The 20,516-nt window shown below is 47.6% G+C and overlaps 1 protein-coding gene across 1 annotated transcript; it reads right to left on the bottom strand.

Moving 5' to 3' along the window:
- Positions 1-12,264: 12,264 nt before the first annotated feature.
- On the bottom strand, positions 12,265-15,923 carry PRND (prion like protein doppel). Its single transcript, XM_019462614.2, has 2 exons — positions 15,846-15,923; positions 12,265-13,817 (listed from the first exon to the last, which is right to left on the bottom strand). Exon 2 carries the CDS (start codon positions 13,804-13,806, stop codon positions 13,270-13,272), a length of 537 nt encoding a protein of 178 aa, XP_019318159.1. The 5' UTR covers positions 13,807-13,817; positions 15,846-15,923; the 3' UTR covers positions 12,265-13,269.
- Between the last annotated feature and the right edge of the window lie 4,593 nt (positions 15,924-20,516).

Below are 20,516 nucleotides of genomic sequence, written 5' to 3'. Positions count from 1 at the left end.
GGTCTTCTCAGCTGACAAAGAAAGGAAATACATGTGTGTATGCTAACCCAACCAGATACACATACCTATAAATGTTCCTACATGTAACCTTCTGTGTCTCTATTGAGTTAAACATGAAATTCATACTGGTTTCTCCAACTCTGCTCCATTACCACATGAGTCATTCTAGCCTCCTTCCCTTGCTTCTCTGAATTCTCGCTCCAACATTGGGGAACCTGGCAACTACTATCCACCATCCATTTAGTTAATTGTTCAATTCTAGTATACATGTATCAGAATTGCTAACCCATACCCTTGTGGGAAACACCTGTACCAACTGGAACAAAATGCCCAACACATATGATGGAGAAGTCCTTGGTGATTAAGGATGGGGTTAACTTGCAGTTGTTGGTGGAGGCGGGATGCTCAACTCCAGAGGTATCTGAGAGTCTGGTAAATACCGTTGGCTAAGATATGGGTGAATTATTCTTCTTGGTGATTTACAAAGTACTTTTTTATTTTTATTAAAAAAATTTTTTTTAATGTTTATTTATTTTTGAAGGAGAGACAGAGTGTGAGTGGGGGAAGGGCAGAGAGAGAGGGAGACACAGAATCGGAAGCAGGCTCCAGGCTCTGAACTGTCAGCACAAAGCCCGACGCGAGGCTCGAACCCATGAACCGTGAGATCATGACCTGAGCCGAATTTGGACGCTCAACCTACTGAGCCACCCAGGCGCCCCACAAAGTGCTTTTTAAAGCCCGAAACTCCCAAAACCCCCTTGAAGGCATCCTGTACCATCTGCATTATTTCTTTAAAATGTAGAGCATGAAAATTACATTTGGTTTACATGGTTATCCAGCCTGATACCAGGCTGATACGAGGGTATCCCACGTGTATCAAGAAGCAAGTGCTCACGTGTTTTTGAAGTGAAGGGTGAGATAGAAATATTTCGTCATGGTTCTGATAATGCAACAAAGAACACGGTGTGCTTACATGATCTCGGCAACACTTTCAGTAGCCAAGAGAACTTGAAGTTATAACTTCAGGGCCAAAATAACATGATTTTAGATTCTGTGGCTTCAGTAACAAGATTTCTTATGAAACCTGCACTGTGGTACAAATGGTTAAACCTGGAGGATTTGATGCTCTCCCAACGTTAGATCATTCTTTTCAGAGAAAGAGAATCCATCAGAGAAAGAAATCTCTGGTACATTTAAAAGCATATTTAAAAGACATATCCAAACACTTCAATAGAATACAAAGAAGTACTTTCTAGAACGCAAGGCATCAGAGAGGAGTAGAACCCCATTTGTTTCTGGGCTGGGGAGGTTGGGGAAAGGGGGAGAGGCTGGTCAAAGGGTACAAACTTTCAGCCAGAAGATGAATAAGGTCCGAGGATGTGACGTGAAACATGATGACTATAGTTGACAACACTGTACGGTATTATGAAAATTTGCTAAGAGAGTAGAGCTTAAATGTTCTCAATAAAAAGGATAAATCTGTGAGGTGATGGATGTGCTAATTAACTAGATGCGAAGGATCCTCTCACAATGAATACGTGTATTAAATCATCGCTGCACACGCTTTAAATACCTTACAACTTTATACGTCAATTATACCTCAATAAAGCTGGAGGGGAAAAGTAACCCATTTGTCTTCATCTCCCAGGTTAAAATATTTAGCGTTCCTACTTTGGCATGTGACAGGCAAAAAAGAAAAAAAAAAATCTTCCTGACTCAGATCTGATAACACTGTACCAAAGGTCCACACTTTTTGGCCCACGTTTTTTTTTTTTAAACATTTTTTTTCATGTTTTTATTTATTTTTGAAGGAGAGAGAGAGACAGCATGAGCGAGGGAGGAGCAGAGAGAGAGGGAGACACAGAATTCGAAGCAAGCTCCAGGCTCTGAGCGGTCAGCACAGAGCCCGACGCAGGGCTTGAACCCACAAACTGTGAGATCATGACCTGAGCTGAAGTCAAATGCTCAACCGACTGAGCTACCCAGGCGCCCCTGGCCCACATTTAATTCAAATACCCAGAACTGACTGGCAGAACTTGCTGCCTCTCCAAACAACCCAGAAAGTGAATTGGGATTTTATAATTTAATAGACACAAAGGGTAAGAGAAGAATCCAGGTCAACATGGGACCTGAGGAATGGCTGAGGCCATCTTCATAGATCCAAGATGGGCATGCATGGTCAGGGAAGATGACCCTAGAAAAGGCCTAGTTTCTGTGTTTCTGCACTGCCCCCTGCTGGCCGATACTGGAACATTAATTTTTCCTGCAGCCAGTCTAGGAAGACCTAACAAACAGGATGTCATATTGTGGCTCTTGAGAGGCAGGGGACCCCACAGAGCAAGTGTTGACCTAGAGGCAGAGGGATTCGGCTGAGGCCCTGTCATCACAGAAGGTCAGGCATGGGAAATGGGCTTGAACAGCAGCAGAGGAATGACTTCCCTGGTGCATGTCAGAGTAAGTGCTGGTGTTTCCAGGATGGGGAAATAGCCTCTTGGTGGAAAGAAAAGTGATTCAGGGGCAGTGGAATTCGGGCGTCAGGCAGGTAGAGAGACACTGAAGACCCCATCCCAAGAGCTCTAGTCCCTGCAGACGGTCTGGCAAGATGGGGGCAGCAGCTGCGCAGAGAAGGGCAAGGCGACTAAACACATAGTTGTGTTTGGAGACACGGTGCGCTATGGGGGATACGCATGCAGGTGAATAATTAGGTCACAAAGTGACAAGGGGCTGGTTATGTCCCCTAGAATCTTAGGACAGGTTTTTCTGGAGGTCACGTCTGAGCTTGTCCTGAGGGCTGAGTAGGAATCCTGCAGGGGGGAAGGACTTGAGAGGGTCTGGTGATATGTGGGACTGGGGTCCTGTGCGGGGGTTATGGAAGACGAGCTTGGAGAACCAGGCAGAGCAGACCTTATGCACTTTGTTGAGACACGATGGCCTCCTTCCAGGCAAGACGGAGCATCTCCAGAGGATTTTGCATAGATGTGGAGGACCCTCATAAACAAAGAGCAGTAGATCTAAAACAGACTGTAAAGATGACTTCATTCTGCTTTCCTTGAAGAGTGAGAAGTGTGCACAACCTGCCTTGTTTCTGAGAATCTGAAAGATGTTCTCATAAACCTGCCCCATCTCTTTTCAATGATTTTGTACTTTGCCTTTTTTTGAACAAAGTTTTATTTGCTTATTTTGAGAGAGAGAGACAGAGTGTGTGTGTGTGTGTGAGAATGGGGGTGGGGCAGAGGAGAGAGAGAATCCCCAGCAGGCTTCATGATGTTAGCATGGAGCCCGACGTGGGGCTCAATGAGGGGCTCGAACCCACCAACTGTGGAATCATGACCTGAGCTGAAATCAAGAGTCGCATGTTCAACCAACGGAACCACCCAGGTGCTCCTATACTTTGCCTTTTTTTTTTTTGACATTTATTTATTATGGAGAGACAGAGAGACACAGAGCGTGAGTAGAGGAGGAATAGAGAGAGGGGAAGTCACAGAATCTGAAGCAGGCTCCAGGTTCTGAGCTGTCAGCACAGAGCCTGATGTGGGGCTCGAACTCATGAAATGCGAGATCATGACCTGAGCCAAAGTCGGTCGCCTAACCAACTGAGCCACTCAGGTGCCCCTACTTTGCCTTTTTTGTGGTTCAGGCAAACTCTGGAGTACTTGGGCTTTTGTATGACAGGGTAGGCAAAAAAATTCATCCTGGATCACATTGAGCCACTTACATAATGTTGCTATGACAGTGCTGGAGATATAAATGAATTCTTCTTTTTTTTAAATGTTTTTTAAAGTTTATTTATTTTTGAGAGAAGAGACAGAGCATGAGTGGGGGAGGGGCAGAGAGAGGGGGAGACACAGGATCTGAAGGAGGCTCCAGGCTCTGAACTGTCAGCACAGAGCCTGACACGGGGCTCGAACCCATGAACTGTGAGATCGTGACCTGAGCTGAAATTGGACACTCAACCGACTGAGCCACCCAGGCGTCCCATAATGAGTTCTTCAAAGCCCTGACAGAATCTCCCGGGTGGGAGGAGGGTCAGTTAGGAAGGAGTAAACGGGCCTTCCACAGGCAAAAGAGTGGCATTCACTCCGTCATCCATTGGGCTGATGCACTCAGCTCTGGGCTAGGTGCTGTGTGCGATACAAAAGAAGCAGACATTCCAGCTGTTATCCCTGTGGAATCTATATTCTGCTTGGGAATACACAGAAGGAGGCAATGTCAACAAAGTTAGATAGTGCAGTACTGTAGATAGGTGTTAAAGACGTTTCAATGGGAAGCGGGAGATCTTTGTGGAATCTGGGATCCTGGGGCAGGGTCAAAGGCAGGTGGGTGGCCTTCTATAGGAAGCCGTCGGGATCAGCACCCCAAATCCAGGAACCACCAGACCTTTGCTGCTGTAGAAACTGCATAGCAGATATCACTGCCCTGCAAGCTCAGAGATCCTGTCACATCTTCAGCAGTTTGGGCCGCTAAGCCCAAGCACCACACACTGGGGGGGTTTCTGAACAACAGACTCCTCAGAGGCCTAGAGTCTGAGAGTCCAAGATCATGGGACTGGCAGCTTCAGTGTCTCGTGCTGTCAGATTCCTGGTTCAGAGACAGCGGGCTGTCTTCTCTTTGTGTCCTTACGTGGCAGGAGAGGCGAGGGCGCTCTCTGGGGTCTCTTTCATAAGGGCACGAATTCCATTCATGAAGGCTCTACCCTCGTGACCTAATCACCTCCCAGAAGCCCCACCTCCTGATACTATTACACTGAGGGGTAGGATTTCAACCCAGGAATTTGGGGAGGACACACATTCAGATGGTAGCACGTCTCGTCCCCCCACCTCTAGGCACTCGGGCCTGGTAGGTTTGGGCTGTATATCGGAGGCGGTAGACTCCGAAGCCGATAGCTGGCCGCGTCTTCATTATCTTGAACACTCAGTCAAGACGAACCGATAAAACACCTCTTTCCTGAAAGATCTCTATCATCAGAAGTTGAAGCTACTCTCACCACATCTTTTGATGCTTCGGGGCATACTCTTTGGCTAAACAAGAACATCTTTTTTTTTTTCTTTTTTTTTTCCTTAAACGATTGCCCTAGTTTTTAGGTGAAATACTATATTCAATATTTCCAGTGTATTCTTTACCAGGCCTTCAAACTAAACTACGGTGCACCATTTGCAACTAGAAAAATACATAAAGCATGTTTAGAGGCATTTCTTTATTTTCGGGCTTGAGCTGGAGGTAGGAAGTCCACCAGCACTTGGGATACACAGGCTAAGGTGAGCTACTGGCCAGGTTTGGCTTTGTGAAATCGTCTGTCCCTTATATCCCTTATAAAAGCAGGTGAAATGGCATCTGGCACTTAGTGGGATGGGTGGGCACCCAGAAAGTTTGAAGGTCAGATTGGGCTCATTTTCGGGTGTTAAAGTGTCCTTGTCTTGTGTTTGTTTCCTTTTAAAAAAATTTTTTTTTAACGTTTATTTATTTTTGAGACAGAGAGAGACAGAGCATCAACGGGGGAGGGTCAGAGAGAGGGAGACACAGAATCTGAAACAGGCTCCAGGCTCTGAGCTGTCAGCACAGAGCCCGACGCGGGGCTCGAACTCACGGACCACGAGATCATGACCTGAGGTGAAGTTGGCTGCTTAACCAACTGAGCCACCCAGGCACCCCTTGTGTTTGTTTCTTCCTGTGCCTTTAACTCTCACCATTAGGAGATGGAACCATCCAGGCAGTGGCACTGTCTAGAGCCCACTCAAACCATGCAAATAGCAGGCTGGACATATGCCTTTTGGGAGTGGTCCACAACCAATGATGGGAGGTGCTTGTGTATACATTCCCCGGCTCCCTTGCCCTCCAGTGGGGTAACTCTGAACACATTTTCTCTGCCGCCTCCCAGAAGGCCCCAGCAAAATGAAGTTCCTGTTGCCCACGGAGTCAACTTGCTCACTCCCCCCTTACTTCTCACTTCCAATGTTCCCAGGGTTCACTTCCCTAATATACTACTTGTACATGGATTTTTGGTCTCAGGACCGACTCCTGGGGGCAACCAGCCTGAGACAGCAAGTAACCCGCACAGCAACACAATTTCCTAAACGTAAGGAAAAGGAAGGAAAACTGTGCTCTCTTTGGACATGAGCAAGTGTATTTACAATCCTGATTTTAGATTCTACTTATCTGGTCACGGTGATCCATTCATTAATGCTGATGCAATTGACCTTGATTTTGTACCAGATATTTCCGAATCCATCCTCTTACTTGATGTTCGTGAGGTAGGTGGTATTATACCTACCATTATGGATAAAAAAAAAAATCCTGAAGTTCAAACAGGTGAAATGATTGGCCCAAAGACTCCAGGCATGGGACAGTGCTGGAGCTCAGGTCTTCTGCCTCTTCAACTTCTTCATTCTATAGAACTGCCCCTGAGAAACTCCATGTTATCCTGAGACCTCTTTGGGCTAGAGAAGAAACCCCCAGAGTGGAGTTCAGTTGACCGTTCAGATGGAGAAATTTTGTCTTATTGTGAAACTGATTTCTTCTCAAGCACAACAGCACAGAGAGGCTAAGAGGAGCCTCCTACCTCCAAACAGTCTCCAGTTCACGGCGGATAATCTCCTGGAAAGCAGCTCTCTTTCTCCCATCATCTCAGGACTGGGAAGTATTGAGATGCCTTGCTGGTCTGTCCCTGAAGAGGGTGGGAGTGCAGGCAAATGACAGCCGTCAAGGCTCCCAGGCCCAGCTCGGGGGAGTGTAGACCTTCGATGGGATGGTAGTATACTTGCCCTTCCTTCTACACGGGAACACAGGAGAAGTCAATAAGTAACACACAGAATTAACTGTGGCTACACAGCCATAGCAGATCCCCTGGTCAGATCCCTGTGGATCTCTTTGGCTCTTGTCAGTGTCCCTCACATATCTGCAACAACCTTCTCCGGGAAACTGGCCCTGGGCAGTGGTTTATCGTAAAAGAATATAACTGAAGAACAGACAGACAGAAAAGATGCACAGGACAAGGTCCGGGCAAAGGGCTTGGAGCTTCCGTGCTCTCTCAGCATGCGCGATTCGCCCAAATCTCCATGTGTTCGCCAACATGGAAGCTTCCCCAACCCTGTCCGTTTTGGTTTTTATGGGGGCTTCATTACCTGGGCACAACGGATTAACTCATTGGCCACTGGTGGATTAATTCATTGGCCATCAGGATTGGTTTCCCTGGCGACCAGCCCCCATCTGTAGGTGCTTTCCAAGTCACCTCATTAGCATAAACTCATGAAGGGGCTGGTTACCAATCACAAGACACCCATTTCACCTTTATGGCTGTGAAGCAATTTCAGGAATTGAAGACGAGAGATCAAGTATTATAACCAAAGATGCTTCCACTGATCTTGCTTAGCAAATTCCAAGGGTTTGGGGAGCTGTGAGCCAAGAACCAAGGATGAAGACCAAATATATATGAGAAATGTATTTTGGTCATCCTAGATGACCAAAATCTTATAAATCACAATGTTGCAGATGGTATAATTCCTTCATTTTGTTTTTGATTGCTAAGTAGCCCTGAGTCAAAACAGCCAGTTAAAACAAATTAGGAGCTCTAATTGTGGATTTGGAAATTCAAGTACAACACAGCTGATATAGGAATTTCCAGGACCCTACTTCTCTCTGCTTAGTCCTTGAAATTCTCTCTCCTTGGTGTTGAAGGTTGTTTCTAGAACCCGGAGCCCTGGGGGCATAACACCCCCACCCTGTTGGATGCTGACGGCACCTCTGATAAACTCACATGTGTAATTCTCTCTGTGGATGGTATTTTCTCCTAGGCCCCTGCCCTCTCCCCCAACCTCCCACTCTTACCCACCTCCCTCCATCCAGAAAGGCCAGCTGTGGTAGGTTCTCTGACCCTGACCTGTTTGTAGCTTCCTCAAGTTCCTCTCTGGCCTTCTGCCAATTTCCTTCCACAATTTATAGCGAAGCCTGCTAGAGTTAAAGCAATCTTATTGTTTAAGAAAGCAATGCTTTCCCACAAAAAGATTTCCATTAAAATAAGATCTGGGAATTCCAAGGGCTGACCAGGTGGGTGGGTGGTGGGTAGAGATAAGACATTCTGACCAGGGTAGGGGAAGCAGCTTGAGGACGCAGTGACACTTAAACATTGAAAGAAAAGCTGTTTTTTTTTTGGTGGGGGGGGCGTCAGCTCTGGACTGGGTGTAGCCCCCAGAAAGATCCCTTTAGACTGGGAATGGTTAGTACATGGGACTTATGCAGTCTGAGGCCCCCCATGGGTCCAGGTGAAGGCTCCCATTTGACAAGAGCAACAGCTAAACCTGATGAGTAGACTTTGAATGGTCTGGGATGGGCTTAGAGGTGTCCCAGAGACATAATGCCTTCTTCTCGTTTCGCTGGGAATGTTTGATTTATTCTTTTTGCAGGTGCCCGTCATTCCCAGTGACATGGAAGTTTGGCTCCCTTCCCTTCCAAGGGGAAACTGGGTGCCCGGCTGTAACCCATCTGCTGCCAGAGGAAGGGTATGAGAGGAAGGCGTCGCCTGCCGTGTCCGGCTGCACAGTCTTGGGGCAGAATGAGCACACACGCCCGGCACGAGCTGGGTTTGCCAGAGCAGCGTCTGAGCTTTCCGCTGGGGGAACAGAAATTTGCCAGGATGCCGTGTCTGTGCGTCTCCTCGATCACCCGCTCAGTGTGCGTAGCCTATCACTGCCTGTGTGGGGGCACACGGCCCCCGCTCTTCATCTTTCAGTTGAGACCATGGCAGTCTCCAGAAGGTGACACACAGCGACACACGGGCATCTTAGGGTGTCCTTGTCCAGCCACACACAGCACATGAAGAAAACATGTTGGGTGGAAAGGCAAGAAGTGACCAAATCTCAAGGTGTGACGTAGGACTGGGGGCGCCTGACCCAATGGGCCTCCGCCCCAAGTTCATCTCTTCTTATCAGCGAGCTTGAGGGAGAGAGTGTAAACGGCTCACGACAAACTCATGGCTGCTGCCTGGGACACATCTCGTGAAGACCACGGGGTGAGGTCTAAATTTTGCAGAGCGCATCCTAAGCGAGATGGGGAGCGAAGGCTTCCGGGAGATGCTAGCCGTCTGCAGGGGCCCTGAAGCCAGGAGCGGCCCCGGCTACTTGAACAGTGTGCTTGACACCCGGTGCTTTTGGTCTTTATCTCCTAGAGGGCATTCTCACTGGAATGCAGATAATTTACCCCGGATTAATAAAAAGGCCAGGACCGGGGTGCCTGGGTGGCTCGGTTGGTTGAGCATCCGACTTCGGCTCAGGTCATGATCTCTCGGTCTGTGAGTTCAAGCCCCACGTCGGGCTCTGTGCTGACAGCTCACAGCCTGGAGCCTGCTTTAGATTCTGTATCCCCCTCTCTCTGCCCCTCCCTTGCTCATGCTGTCTCTCTCTCTCTCTCTCAAAAATAAATAAACATTAAAAAAATAGTAAATCTTTCTAAAAAACAAGGCCAGGACCAAACCTCACCCCACGCCTCCCTGGCCATCAGGGAGCACGGAGTTGTGCAAATATACCACCCTCTAAAGCCCAAACCTATATAGCCTGCTTTCCAGGCTTCTCATCTGGATGTTTGAGAGAAAAGCCAGATTTAAAATAGGAATTGCTAACAGTTTTAGGATTTTCAAATGGTGCTGGTGGTCAGAAGTTACTTGGCAGGATCTGGATGTGCTGTCTGCAAAGGAAAGAAGGTACTCGAGCGGCATTTGCAGCAAAGACAGGTTCTTACACTTAAGTGACATAAAAACCCTTACAGGTTAGCACCGTCCAGGGCAGGCAGGAATGAGAATTGCTCCAGCAACGTAGGAACATGATCTAGCCATATCTAGAAAAATTTAAATTATTTATATTGAAACTATTCCACAGAAATAAAAGCCACACTTTGCAAGGCTGTATGTACAAGGATGTTTATTGTTTGCAGTGGCAAAAAAAACCTGAAGGTCCATCAGCAAGGAAGTGATCAAATCAGCCAGGGTCTATCTACACCATGGAATATTACACGGCAATCTGAAAGGACACATTAGCTAACCAGCTCGCTGTTGAACTGGAAAGAGGTTCATGAGGCAGTGTGAAGTTATAAATCAAACTGCTGAGGAATAAATGTGATATGTACAATCATAGTGTTTTTTAAAGGAGCAATCAAATTAAAAAAACCCTCCCTTGTATACCTAAGCACAGTGAAAATGTGAAGGTTGCACAGTAGGCAGGAGGGAGAGAATGGGTTGGGAGAGGTAGGGGGAGGCAAGAACTAAAACATGGCACAAAAATGAAAAAAGCATAGAATAAAGTCCAGAGAATATTTGGAATATAAAAGCTACATCATTACTGCAAATATGTACACATGTATATGCAAATATTAAGGCCTAGGAGGTAAGAGGGCAAAACGAAAACAATGACTTCATCAGATGCTGGGATTGCCGGCAATCGGATTTCCATTGTCATTTGAATGTCACTTTTACAATAAGCACATTTGGAAGAGTCAACACTTGGAGGGGCTGAGAATGCAATGTTAGCGAAATTATTCACATTTAGAATGACTGTATCAAGAATAATTCGGAGGTCCCTTACAATGTGTTACACACAGTAGGTGTTGGGCAACCTTTTGCTAAAGCGAAAAACCGAAGCCTTCCCTTGACCTCATAATTCGTAAACATCAGCAAGGATGTTCAAGACATATAGTCTCAAAAGCTTCGTGAATAATGTCTGCATTTGAATCACCATGTACAGATTCCCTTCACGCCCCACTTAAATCTGGTGTCTGGAACTGTTAATGAAATGAGAAAAGACAGCAATGATAGAAAATGTACTATGTTGTGACCTGTTTTCACCTAAGAAATGAAGTCATTTTGCTTCTGTGCCTGTGTGTGCCCTTATGGTTAGTTACACTCAGCAGGGCTGGGCTGAAATTTTCAACATCAGCCTGTAAGTAGTTTCTTTCTTTCTTCTTTCTTTCTTTCTTTCTTTCTTTCTTTCTTTCTTCCTTTTTCTTTCCTTTCTTTTCTGTCTTTCCTTCTCTTTCTTTCTTTCTTTCAACATCAGCCTGTAAGTAGTTTCTTTCTTTCTTTCTTTCTTTCTTTCTTTTCTTTTCTTTTTTTAAAAAAAAATTTTTTTTTAACGTTTATTTATTTTTGAGACAGAGAGAGACAGAGCATGAACAGGGAAGGGGCAGAGAGAGAGGGAGACCCAGAATCCGAAGTAGGTTCCAGGCTCTGAGCTGTCAGCACAGAGCCCGACGCGGGGCTCGAACTCACGGACCGTGAGATCATGACCTGAGCTGAAGTCGGACGCTTAACCGACCGAGCCACCCAGGCGCCCCCCTTCTTTTCTTTCCTTTTCTTTTCTTTCTTTCTTTCTTTCTTTCTTTCTTTCTTTCTTTCTTTCTGTTCCTTCCTTCCTTCCTTCTTTCCTTCCATCCTTCCTTCTGTCTTTCTTGCTATTGTTATTATTAAAAAAATAAAAATAAAAAATGGACAGGGAAGAAATGACCCACATGGCTTGTACTTCTATCTTGTGCTCTGCTCAAGAATCCAACAGGACTGTGGAAGCGGAAGGTGGGCACAGTGCTGGCCGTCTGAGAACTAAGGCCTTCTGGCCTCCTCCATCCCACCCTCCTCCTCCTCGGTGCAGATTCAGGGCAGGGGCTAGGCCTCCAGGCTCCCAGGGGAAAGCCGCTACCCTGGGCTGCCCCACCCCCAAGTCCTCCACTGGCTTTCCGTGTATTTAAACCTTCCAAAAGTATCCTTGAGAAGAACGCTGATAGCAGTGGAGGCTCAGAACAAGAGGTACCATTATCAACATTCATGTTTTAAAATACTTAGGATACACTGTCTGAGAATGCACATTTTTCTCCCCTTACAGACTCTCTTTAAAGGAGAATTGATAATATTCAGCAGCTGGTGCGTCCAAATATGGTTCAACAATTCCTGGAGAGGAGGGGGTTCTCTAAATGCACCCCAGAGGGTCTCTTGGGGCATCTTAGAGCATTAGATTCATTATTTGTACTTAAGCCGTATTCATATTTTGTAATATATTTATTTTTAACTAATATTAACTACTAGCATTTTGCAATATCTGTATGTAACTAATAAGTAGATAATAAGTGGCATATCTCCTCTTGCTTAGGGCATGAGTGAGTTCTTTGTCGGGTCTCCCTAAAGACGTAGCTTTTCTTGAACCTTTTTGGCAAGGAATTATTTTTTTGTAGAGTTAAGTGGTTCACAGAAATGACGGCCCCTCACCGAAGTGGGAATAAAAAAGCAGCCAGAAATTGGCACGGTACCCGTGTAAAGGGAGTATATTTAAAGATTCTCATATGCATATACACAGAGAGATACAGAAAGGGCTGGGGGAACGAACATTAGAAAGCAAACATGTCCATTAAAAATACTTTCTCAAATCCAGACAATAGTTCAGAGCCAGGAACAGCAAATACTTATCCTTCTTGTGAAAAACAAAAAGAAAAAGAAAAACACCAAAACCAGAACAAAACACAACAAAAACCTTTGGGCTGTGGTCACATCCTGCTGTGCATCTATCTGGTCTGCTCTGGGAACCAGCCTGGCAAGATCGCCTTACCCTGTGATTTCTGGGCCTTTGTCTAGCTTTACTTCTGTGTCCCCTTAATCCCTTTCTTGTATCTTAGTTTGATGAGAAGAATTAAATAAAACCTCCATGTAACCAGGTATTAAGATACATGGCCATCAGTTCAGACCGTTTCGTATTTCCAAAAGTGGGGTTTCTGTGGTTTCGCCAGAAATCTGTGTTTGGGTTTGGGTCTTGCGAACAGTAAGGAAGGGATCACAAGACAGCTCTGGGATTGCACAGAGCGGAAAATCTGGGGTGAGACAAGCCAGAATTGAATTTTGGCTCTGCCACTCTCCAGCCGCTTCACCTGTTGGAGCCTCCGTTTCCTCATCTGTACAGTGAGAATAGCACCTACCTCTAAGAGGGGTCCGGAAATACTGTGACGCGCGTGGCAGGGTCCCTGGCTCGTTCTCTTATCTGTTCACCCAACATTTATTGCGGAAGATGGTGTGCCAGACCCTCCACTGGGACCTGAGAATGTGGTGATTAAAAGGCCGCCCTTCGGTAGAGCCTGGAGGGGATTGGTACACACACATTTATCAAAAGCAGACGGGTACCCGTGGGAATATTTGGTTCCTCAGTACCTTCGGGACACATGGGGGTTTGGGTCTGGAGGAGAGGAACTGGGATAACTCAGTGGCTTGCTCACCCCCCCCCCATCCCCATGGCTGCCAGCCTGCCTGCAAGCTTATGTCACAATAAACCAAATGAAAACCAGCGGGCAGAGCATCACAGGCTGGTCTAGGGTGACCCGAAGTCCCGCTCCCCTTTCCAACCAAAAATCACAGTGCTTGACAGAGCAGAGCTCCCTGATCAGCCGCCAGAGGACCCGCTGGTAAAGCTTGTCGTCTTGTTTCTCGCGGGACAGCTCCTCCTGGTTGGCCACCTGGGTGGCGTTGATGCAGCTGGTGACAAACTTCTCCTTGGTCACGTTGGCCTCGGAGCAGCCATTGTAGTGGATCCCATCGGGGAACTGCCAGTAGTTGGCCTCGTAGTACCTGTTACCTTCAGCACCAAGGTCGATATCAAGCTTCCGGCCCTGCCTGATGAAGGCCCCAGGGCGGATCTCAGCCGTGTGCGCCTCCGTGACCTGGGAGATGCTGGGCAAAGTCTTCCGGTTCCACTTGATTCTGTGCTTTATGCCTCTTGCCTTGACTGCCGAGAGCTGGCTGAACAGCAGGACACAGACAATGGCCAACCAGCATCCGCCCAGATGCTTCCTCATTGTGTCAGGATCTGCAATAGCAAAGGCCGGGACGGTTACTTTCTCTGGTGGGGTTCCCGGGCTCCCCTGCCCCCCTCCTGTGTGCAGGAGATTTTAAGCAAGGAATGCAACCTCACGCCGTTCACATTTTCCAAAACCATAATAGTTTTCCCATGCTCCGGTTGTACTGGTTAAGCCAATCCCCAGTTTCTTGCTTTTGCCTGAAATTATATGCACTTAGGGCAGAGATCTGGTTTTCTCATACAGATAAGAAGCTACAACTGGCAATTATAAAGCCTTTGAATATGCATGGGAAAATAAATGAGTAATGACATAATACGTATAGGTTTTCTTTGGTGTTCCCAAGTCTTTGAAATCAAGGGATCTCTGGAGGAAAGCACCCAGAAGAGTTGGAACCCCAGGCTTCTGTGCACAGACTGTATTCTTAACCTTCCCTTTTTATTCTCTGTTGCCCTAAGCTGGCTCTGGCCCTGGTGCATTCTGCTATCCATTCAAAGAAAGTCACCTGGCTGCTGACCCTAAAGGGCTTTATGGTAATGACGGGGAGAGAGAGACGGAAGCGTGGCCAGGAGACCCCTGCCTCCCGTGTCAAGGGGTCAAGATGTGTTATAGACGACACTCCCAGTCTCACCCCTGGGGGCGGCGTGACCCCACCCTCCCCGTCGCCTAGCTTTTTATTGAGCACTTACTAAGTGGCAGCCATTGGCATTGACTAGCTTAATTCTCACGTGGGGTAGGTACGTTATCATTCCCATCTTCTGAAAGTTGTGCTGGGTTTCAGAGTAGGTAAGTCACTGGCCCAAGGCTGCACACTAATGGGTGGTGGATTCGAATCCAGATCTGTCTGACACTGTTCCCATGTGCCCAGTTTCCATGCATCATGGCCTTTCTGGGCTGCAGGAGGGAACGGTGCTTAGATTTTGAGCTTTTGACTCACCGGGCACGGAGGGCAGCACCGACGGCCCCCAAGCTGAGCAAAGAGCAGGGCTCGTGAGGAATTTCAGAGGAGATGAGGGCCTGGGGGAGAGCCGAGGGTCCAGGGTCAAGGTGGCCCCTGGGCATCTGAAGGGCTGCTGATGACATCAGGGGATATTCCCCCTTCCCTCAGCCCCCGAGTCTGGTAGTTTGTCACGTCTGGCTCCTGAAACTACAATAGCTATTGTGGAAATCTACTTCCCAAGGTCAACTGTTCAGGGCATTCCAGGACCTGGACCCTTGTCGGTGTGGATCAGAAACACAGGAACAGTGACCATAGCCGGGCGTGCTTACGCCGTGTCCTAGATGAAGTTTTACGTGAGTCCATTCGTGCCAGAGCTGAAGGAGGTGGAAAAGTTAGCTTGTTTAGCCCCTAACACCTGCTCCCTGCAATATTCCCAAAGTGACTAGTCCACCTGTGCTAAAATGTTCAACTCCAGTGTGATGCTGGTTCTTATGTAGGAAGAAAGGCAAAACGCAAGCGCAGTGCAGTCCCCTCTGGATGCCTGGTGACCTCTCTTTCCCTGCTGGCATGGTCTAGTCTCTGGCCCAGGGAGGGCATGAGTGCGCCCGGCAGCAGCCTGAGCACCCAGGCTTCTGGCACCTGACCCCCCACTGCTCCCTAATCACAGTGACCTCAGACCAGCCTTCTCCAAAGAGAGCCGAGCATGAAGCGAACATTCATTAATCACACCCCGTGCCCTCAGCCCAGACTCCTTGGTAGGAGAAATGTTAAATAAGAATAATAACACAAATTACAGGTGTGTCAAACTAAAGACACAAAAGCACAGAGATCTCGAGAAAGAAATTCATGTTCATGGACAAGGGTGTGAAAGCACAAAGAAAATCCCAACCAGCCAACCGTAAAATAGCATTTTATTGTCAACACCAGAAGCAGACACGCAACACCAGTGATGCCCCAACATTCCTATGTGTCCCCTGACTGGGGACCCACGCCAGGGGGTGGGAGAAAAGAAATCCTGGCACGGTTTGCAGTCTGATTAGAAATGAGCAACCCTGACCACAGAAATGGAACCCAGCGCGAACTCTGGCTCCCCACCTACCTTGGGATCTCTCTGGAAGTGTGTCTCTGGAGCCTCAGCAGCAGTGTCCTTCAGGGCACGGTCCTGCCTATGTAGGAACTGCAGGGGGAGGCGGCATCCCCCGCTGCTCTCCAAATATGGCAGCCCTCCCCTCCCGGGCAGGACCAATCAGGGGTTCCCAGCCCCTCCTCTGCCTTGAGGATAGACCTTCTCATCACTCTCTACTAATAAACACCATGTGAAGATCTTGACGAAGTTCAGAAAGACTTGAGAGTTACTTTTGATTTTACTCTCTTTTCTTTTATGTTTGTCTGTATGTATTTACTTATTTACTTAGCCGTTACCAGTGTATCACAAAGGACATTATAAAGGAAACAAATGAACAGCCAGATGAAGTTCGTAGGGCAAGGTCTGGAGGGTTCCAGTTGTCCCCATGGAGTCCCCACGGAGTGTGGGGGCACTATATCCCTGAATGTTGATGAGTTCACCAACCCAGAAGCTCTTCAAACCCCTCTGTGCCAGTAACGGGGACACAAGCCATATATTATAACCAAAGATACTTCTATCCCCCCCCCCCCCCCCCCCCCCCGCCTCACTCAGGAAATTCACAGGTTTTAGAAGCTCTGTGCAAGAACTGGGACCATTGCTATATCACAATGCCCCAGCTGGATAGGTGAATGGATACATCTGTCCAGAGTCTGGTTAGGGCTATTTTTAAGGCTGGTATTTTGAGAGGTGCCTTGTAGAACTGGAATGAGCAGTGTTAGAAGGAAAACACTTTCCCACCAGTATCTACAACAGAGGGTGTTGCTGGATATGCATGCTGTCCTACACCTGAAGCCCAGCTTCAGATAGCAAGGGGGCTTTTGCTGGACAGCCTCTGTGGCCAGGGTCTGGTTGGGAAGAGGGTGAGAGATCAGCCAGGCCACAGGTCCCCTCCCAGCGGAGACTGCCAGAGAGTGAGGTACCCCACTCCCTTTGCGGAGGTAGAAAAGCAGGGTTCTAGAGGGACCCGCAAGAGGCCTGGCCAGCATTTTAGGTTTTTGGTCCATGTAGGAATGCCTGAGCCGCCGAATTAATCCAAGGCCAAAAAGTCAAGATCTATGGAAACCCACAGGACAGAGACACATGGAGATGAAACCGACACTGTTCAAAGACGGCTGGGAGTGAGTTTTCTCAAGAGCAGAGGGGAGAGGATCTGAAGAACCAGCCACTCCAGGCAGGAGGGGCCATGCGCAGTTATACGGTGACCATTCCTTGTACAAAAGGGACTTACTCTGGTGTCCCGGTTACAGTTATTACTGTCATGCGAGATCAAAAGTAAATTCTGGAGGAAAGAACGGCGTGAGATTAGCCTGTAAATGGAATGTGATCTATATCCCGAATGCCCAGCGATGTTGGCTGGATTCACCTCAAAGCCCTTTTGCGAATAAGCTGAAGCGGTTGTCCCAGGATGACCAGCAGATGGCGCCATGAGGTTACAAAGACCTCTCACCCTGGAGGTGGGAAACTCCCGAGGTCAATGCTGCCCCTGCAGGGATTTGGGTCCTCCAGTTGGGCCTTTCTTTCTCCTCTGCCTTTACTTTTAAATTTTATTTCACTTCCTTCTTCTTTTGTAAGGCTTTTAAAAAAATGTTTTATTTTATTTTTGAGAGAGAGGAGAGAGAGAGAGAGACAGAGAGAGCACGAGCAGGGGAGGGACAGAGAGAGAAGGAGATACAGAATTCAAAGCCGCTCAGAGCCTGACATGGGTTCGAACTCATGAACCGCGAGATCATGACCTCAGCCGAAGTCAGACGCTTAACCAACTGAGCCTAGGTGCCTCTATTTCATTAACATAAGAAAAAAAACCTTTCCATTTTCTTTCTAGAATCAGAGATTTTTTGGTCCTGTGAACACACACACACTTCAGTATTGCAAACTTACTTTAGACTATTTGCAAAATACCGAAGAGAAGAAGTAAAACAAAACAAAACAAAACAAACAAACAAACAAACAAAAACCATGTTAATATTTCACTATCCAGAGACAAGGGTCATAATTAGGGTTTGGGGTGTTTAGAGCTGGAAAGAGCTCTGAATACTCCAGCTCAGCTCCTTCACATTGTGAAGTCATGGGACCAGATAGGCTCAAGGCCACCCAGCCCCACGGGCAGTGCTGCCCTCCCATCGCAGGCCCATTGCCCTGAACTCTGTGTACTGTCCACCCTGCCCGTCCTCATCGGGTGCGAGCACCTCCAGGCCCCTCCATTCTTCTTCTTTCTAGTCTTTTCCTGAGGAGGACTTTGCCCAGAAGGTGGTGGGAGGTTGGTGCAGAGCTGATGAGGCTGCAGATTCCTCTCGTCAGCAAACAAAGAGGCACAGAAGAACAGGGAAAACTGTGGAAATGTTCGAGAAGATGGGAGGGGCTCTGGAAGCTGCAAACAAGTCGAGAAAACTGTTACCCGGACTCAGAGAGTGCAGGACTGCCCCAATCCTGCCTGACACCGGGTCCCCGCCTACAAGGATGTACAAACAAGCAGCCGAGGAATTAGTGAGAGACCATTAGTCTCTATGTGAGCCGAGAGGCCAGGTTCGAGGGAATTGTGTCTTCTGGCATCGAGAGTTGTATGAGGAATATCATTGAATGTGGAGCATCCTTGATTAAACAGGGAGAACAAGACTGATCCCACAGGGTTGGGTGCTCCATGATGCAAGGGACTCTGATGGATTTCTCTAGAATGTATGAGCAGCAGAAAATTATGTGGATACAAAAAAAAAAAAAAAAAATCAACAGAGAAAGGCTGAGGTCCAGAATGCACCAGTGGGTCATTATGATTTCAGCTCCTAGTTCAATTAGATCTTGACCTTTGGAGGGCATTTCTAAATAGAGCGGGCTTTAAGACACAAGGTGCCATGCCAAACTGTACCCGGAAGGGTTAGTGAGTAGGAAGATCACCCACTATATCTTGGCTTCTTGAAGAGAAGTCTGTTATGTGCTTGGACTATATGCTGTGCCAAAGGAGGGATAAGGCCAGCTAAAACAGCTCATGGCCTAATGGCAGAACTGAAACGTGTTTCAGAAAATAATACTGATGAGATAGCTGTGTAGCTGTCTAGCTGCACTCAAGTTCTTTCTTTCTTTCTTCTTTCCTTTTTTTTTTATTATTATTATTTATTTTTGAAAGAGAGAGACAGGGTGCCAGCAGGGAAGGGGCAGGGAGAGAGGGAGACACAGAATCCAAAGCAGGCTCCAGGCTCTGAGCTGTTAGCACAGAGCCCGACGCGGGGCTCGAACTCACAAGCCGCGAGATCATGACCTGAACTGAAGTCGGATGCTTAACTGACTGAGCCACCCAGGCGCCTCATCAATTTCTTTCTTTTTTCCTGGAGTCTACTATTCGCAGAAAGCTGAACATATCCTAAGGGCACAGCATTGTGCATTTTTACAAACTGAACACACCCGTGTAACCTACACCCAGAAAAATAAACCGAACGTGACTGCACCCCCGAAGCCTCTTTGTCTCCCCATTGGGTCCCTGCCCTCCCGCCTATGCTGACCACTGTGCTGACTCCTTACATCCTAGATGAGCTCCGCCTACGGTTGTACTTGGTATAGAGAGAATTATGTAAACGAGAATGTTTTGTGTCTGCCTTGCTCAGCTTGGGTCTTGTAGAGTCACCTGCATTGTCAGTTGCCCGTTCCACTGGGAGACTCCTCCACAATTTTCTTCTCGGTTCCCCTGGCGGTGGGCATTTGGGTGGTTTCTGGTTTGGGCTCTCACAAAGAGTGTTACTGTGAACATTCTGACATGTGCTTTTTGGTGGAATGGGATTGCTTTTGTGTCGTGTGTGAACTCTGAGGGATAGACTTGCTGGGTCATAAAATATGCCTGTGTGCAGCTTTTGTATTCTTAGAATTCTGATTATTGCTTTGGGCAGACTTTAAATATCACCTTCCGGGGCACCTGGGTGGCTCAGTTGGTTGAGTGTTTGACTTCAGCTCAGGTCATGATCTCGAGGTTTGTGAATTCGAGCCCCGCGTTGGGCTCGCTGTTGTCGATATAGAGCCCACTTCAGATCTGCTGTCCCCACCTTCTCTCTGTGCCCCTCCCCCGCTCATGCTCTCTCCCTGTCAAAAATAAATAAAACATTTTAAAAAATCTTTAAAAAGACCACCTTCTCCTATAGTTTGCCCACTCTTTTTTTTTTTCTTTTTTTTCTTTTTATTTGTTAATGTTTATTTACTTTTGAGACAGAGACAGAGCGTGAGCAGGGGAGGGGCAGAGAGAGGGAGACACAGAGTCTGAAACAGGCTCCAGGCTCTGAGCTGTCAGCACAGAGCCCGACGCGGGGCTCAAACTCACGGACCGTGAGATCATGACCTGAGCCGAAGTCGTCCGCTCAACCGACTGAGCCACCCAGGCGCCCCCACTCTTTTCTTAATCACAGACAAGTGTCTTCCTTTGGGGGTCCCATAGCTCTCGCCACAGAGCCGAATAGTCATACAGGGCACCCTTGCTGTTTATGGGCTCATTTGAGCTCCCAGAAGTCAAAGGACCATGTTTCACTTGTCCCACACGTAGCACAGTGCCTAGGATCTAGAAGCACAGGAATTCCCTCATATCCCTTCCTATCTGTGACTTGGTTGAGGACAGTATAGCCAGAGTCACACACGGGTCACAGCTGCCAAGGCGGGCCGTGTGCCAGGAGG

Source organism: Panthera pardus, unplaced genomic scaffold (assembly GCF_024362965.1).
Source record: "Panthera pardus isolate Hobbes unplaced genomic scaffold, ASM2436296v1 HiC_scaffold_25, whole genome shotgun sequence".
In the NCBI taxonomy this organism is placed as follows: domain Eukaryota; kingdom Metazoa; phylum Chordata; class Mammalia; order Carnivora; family Felidae; genus Panthera; species Panthera pardus.
Note: the sequence above shows the minus strand (reverse complement) of the source record. Positions and strands in the feature narration are given on the sequence as shown.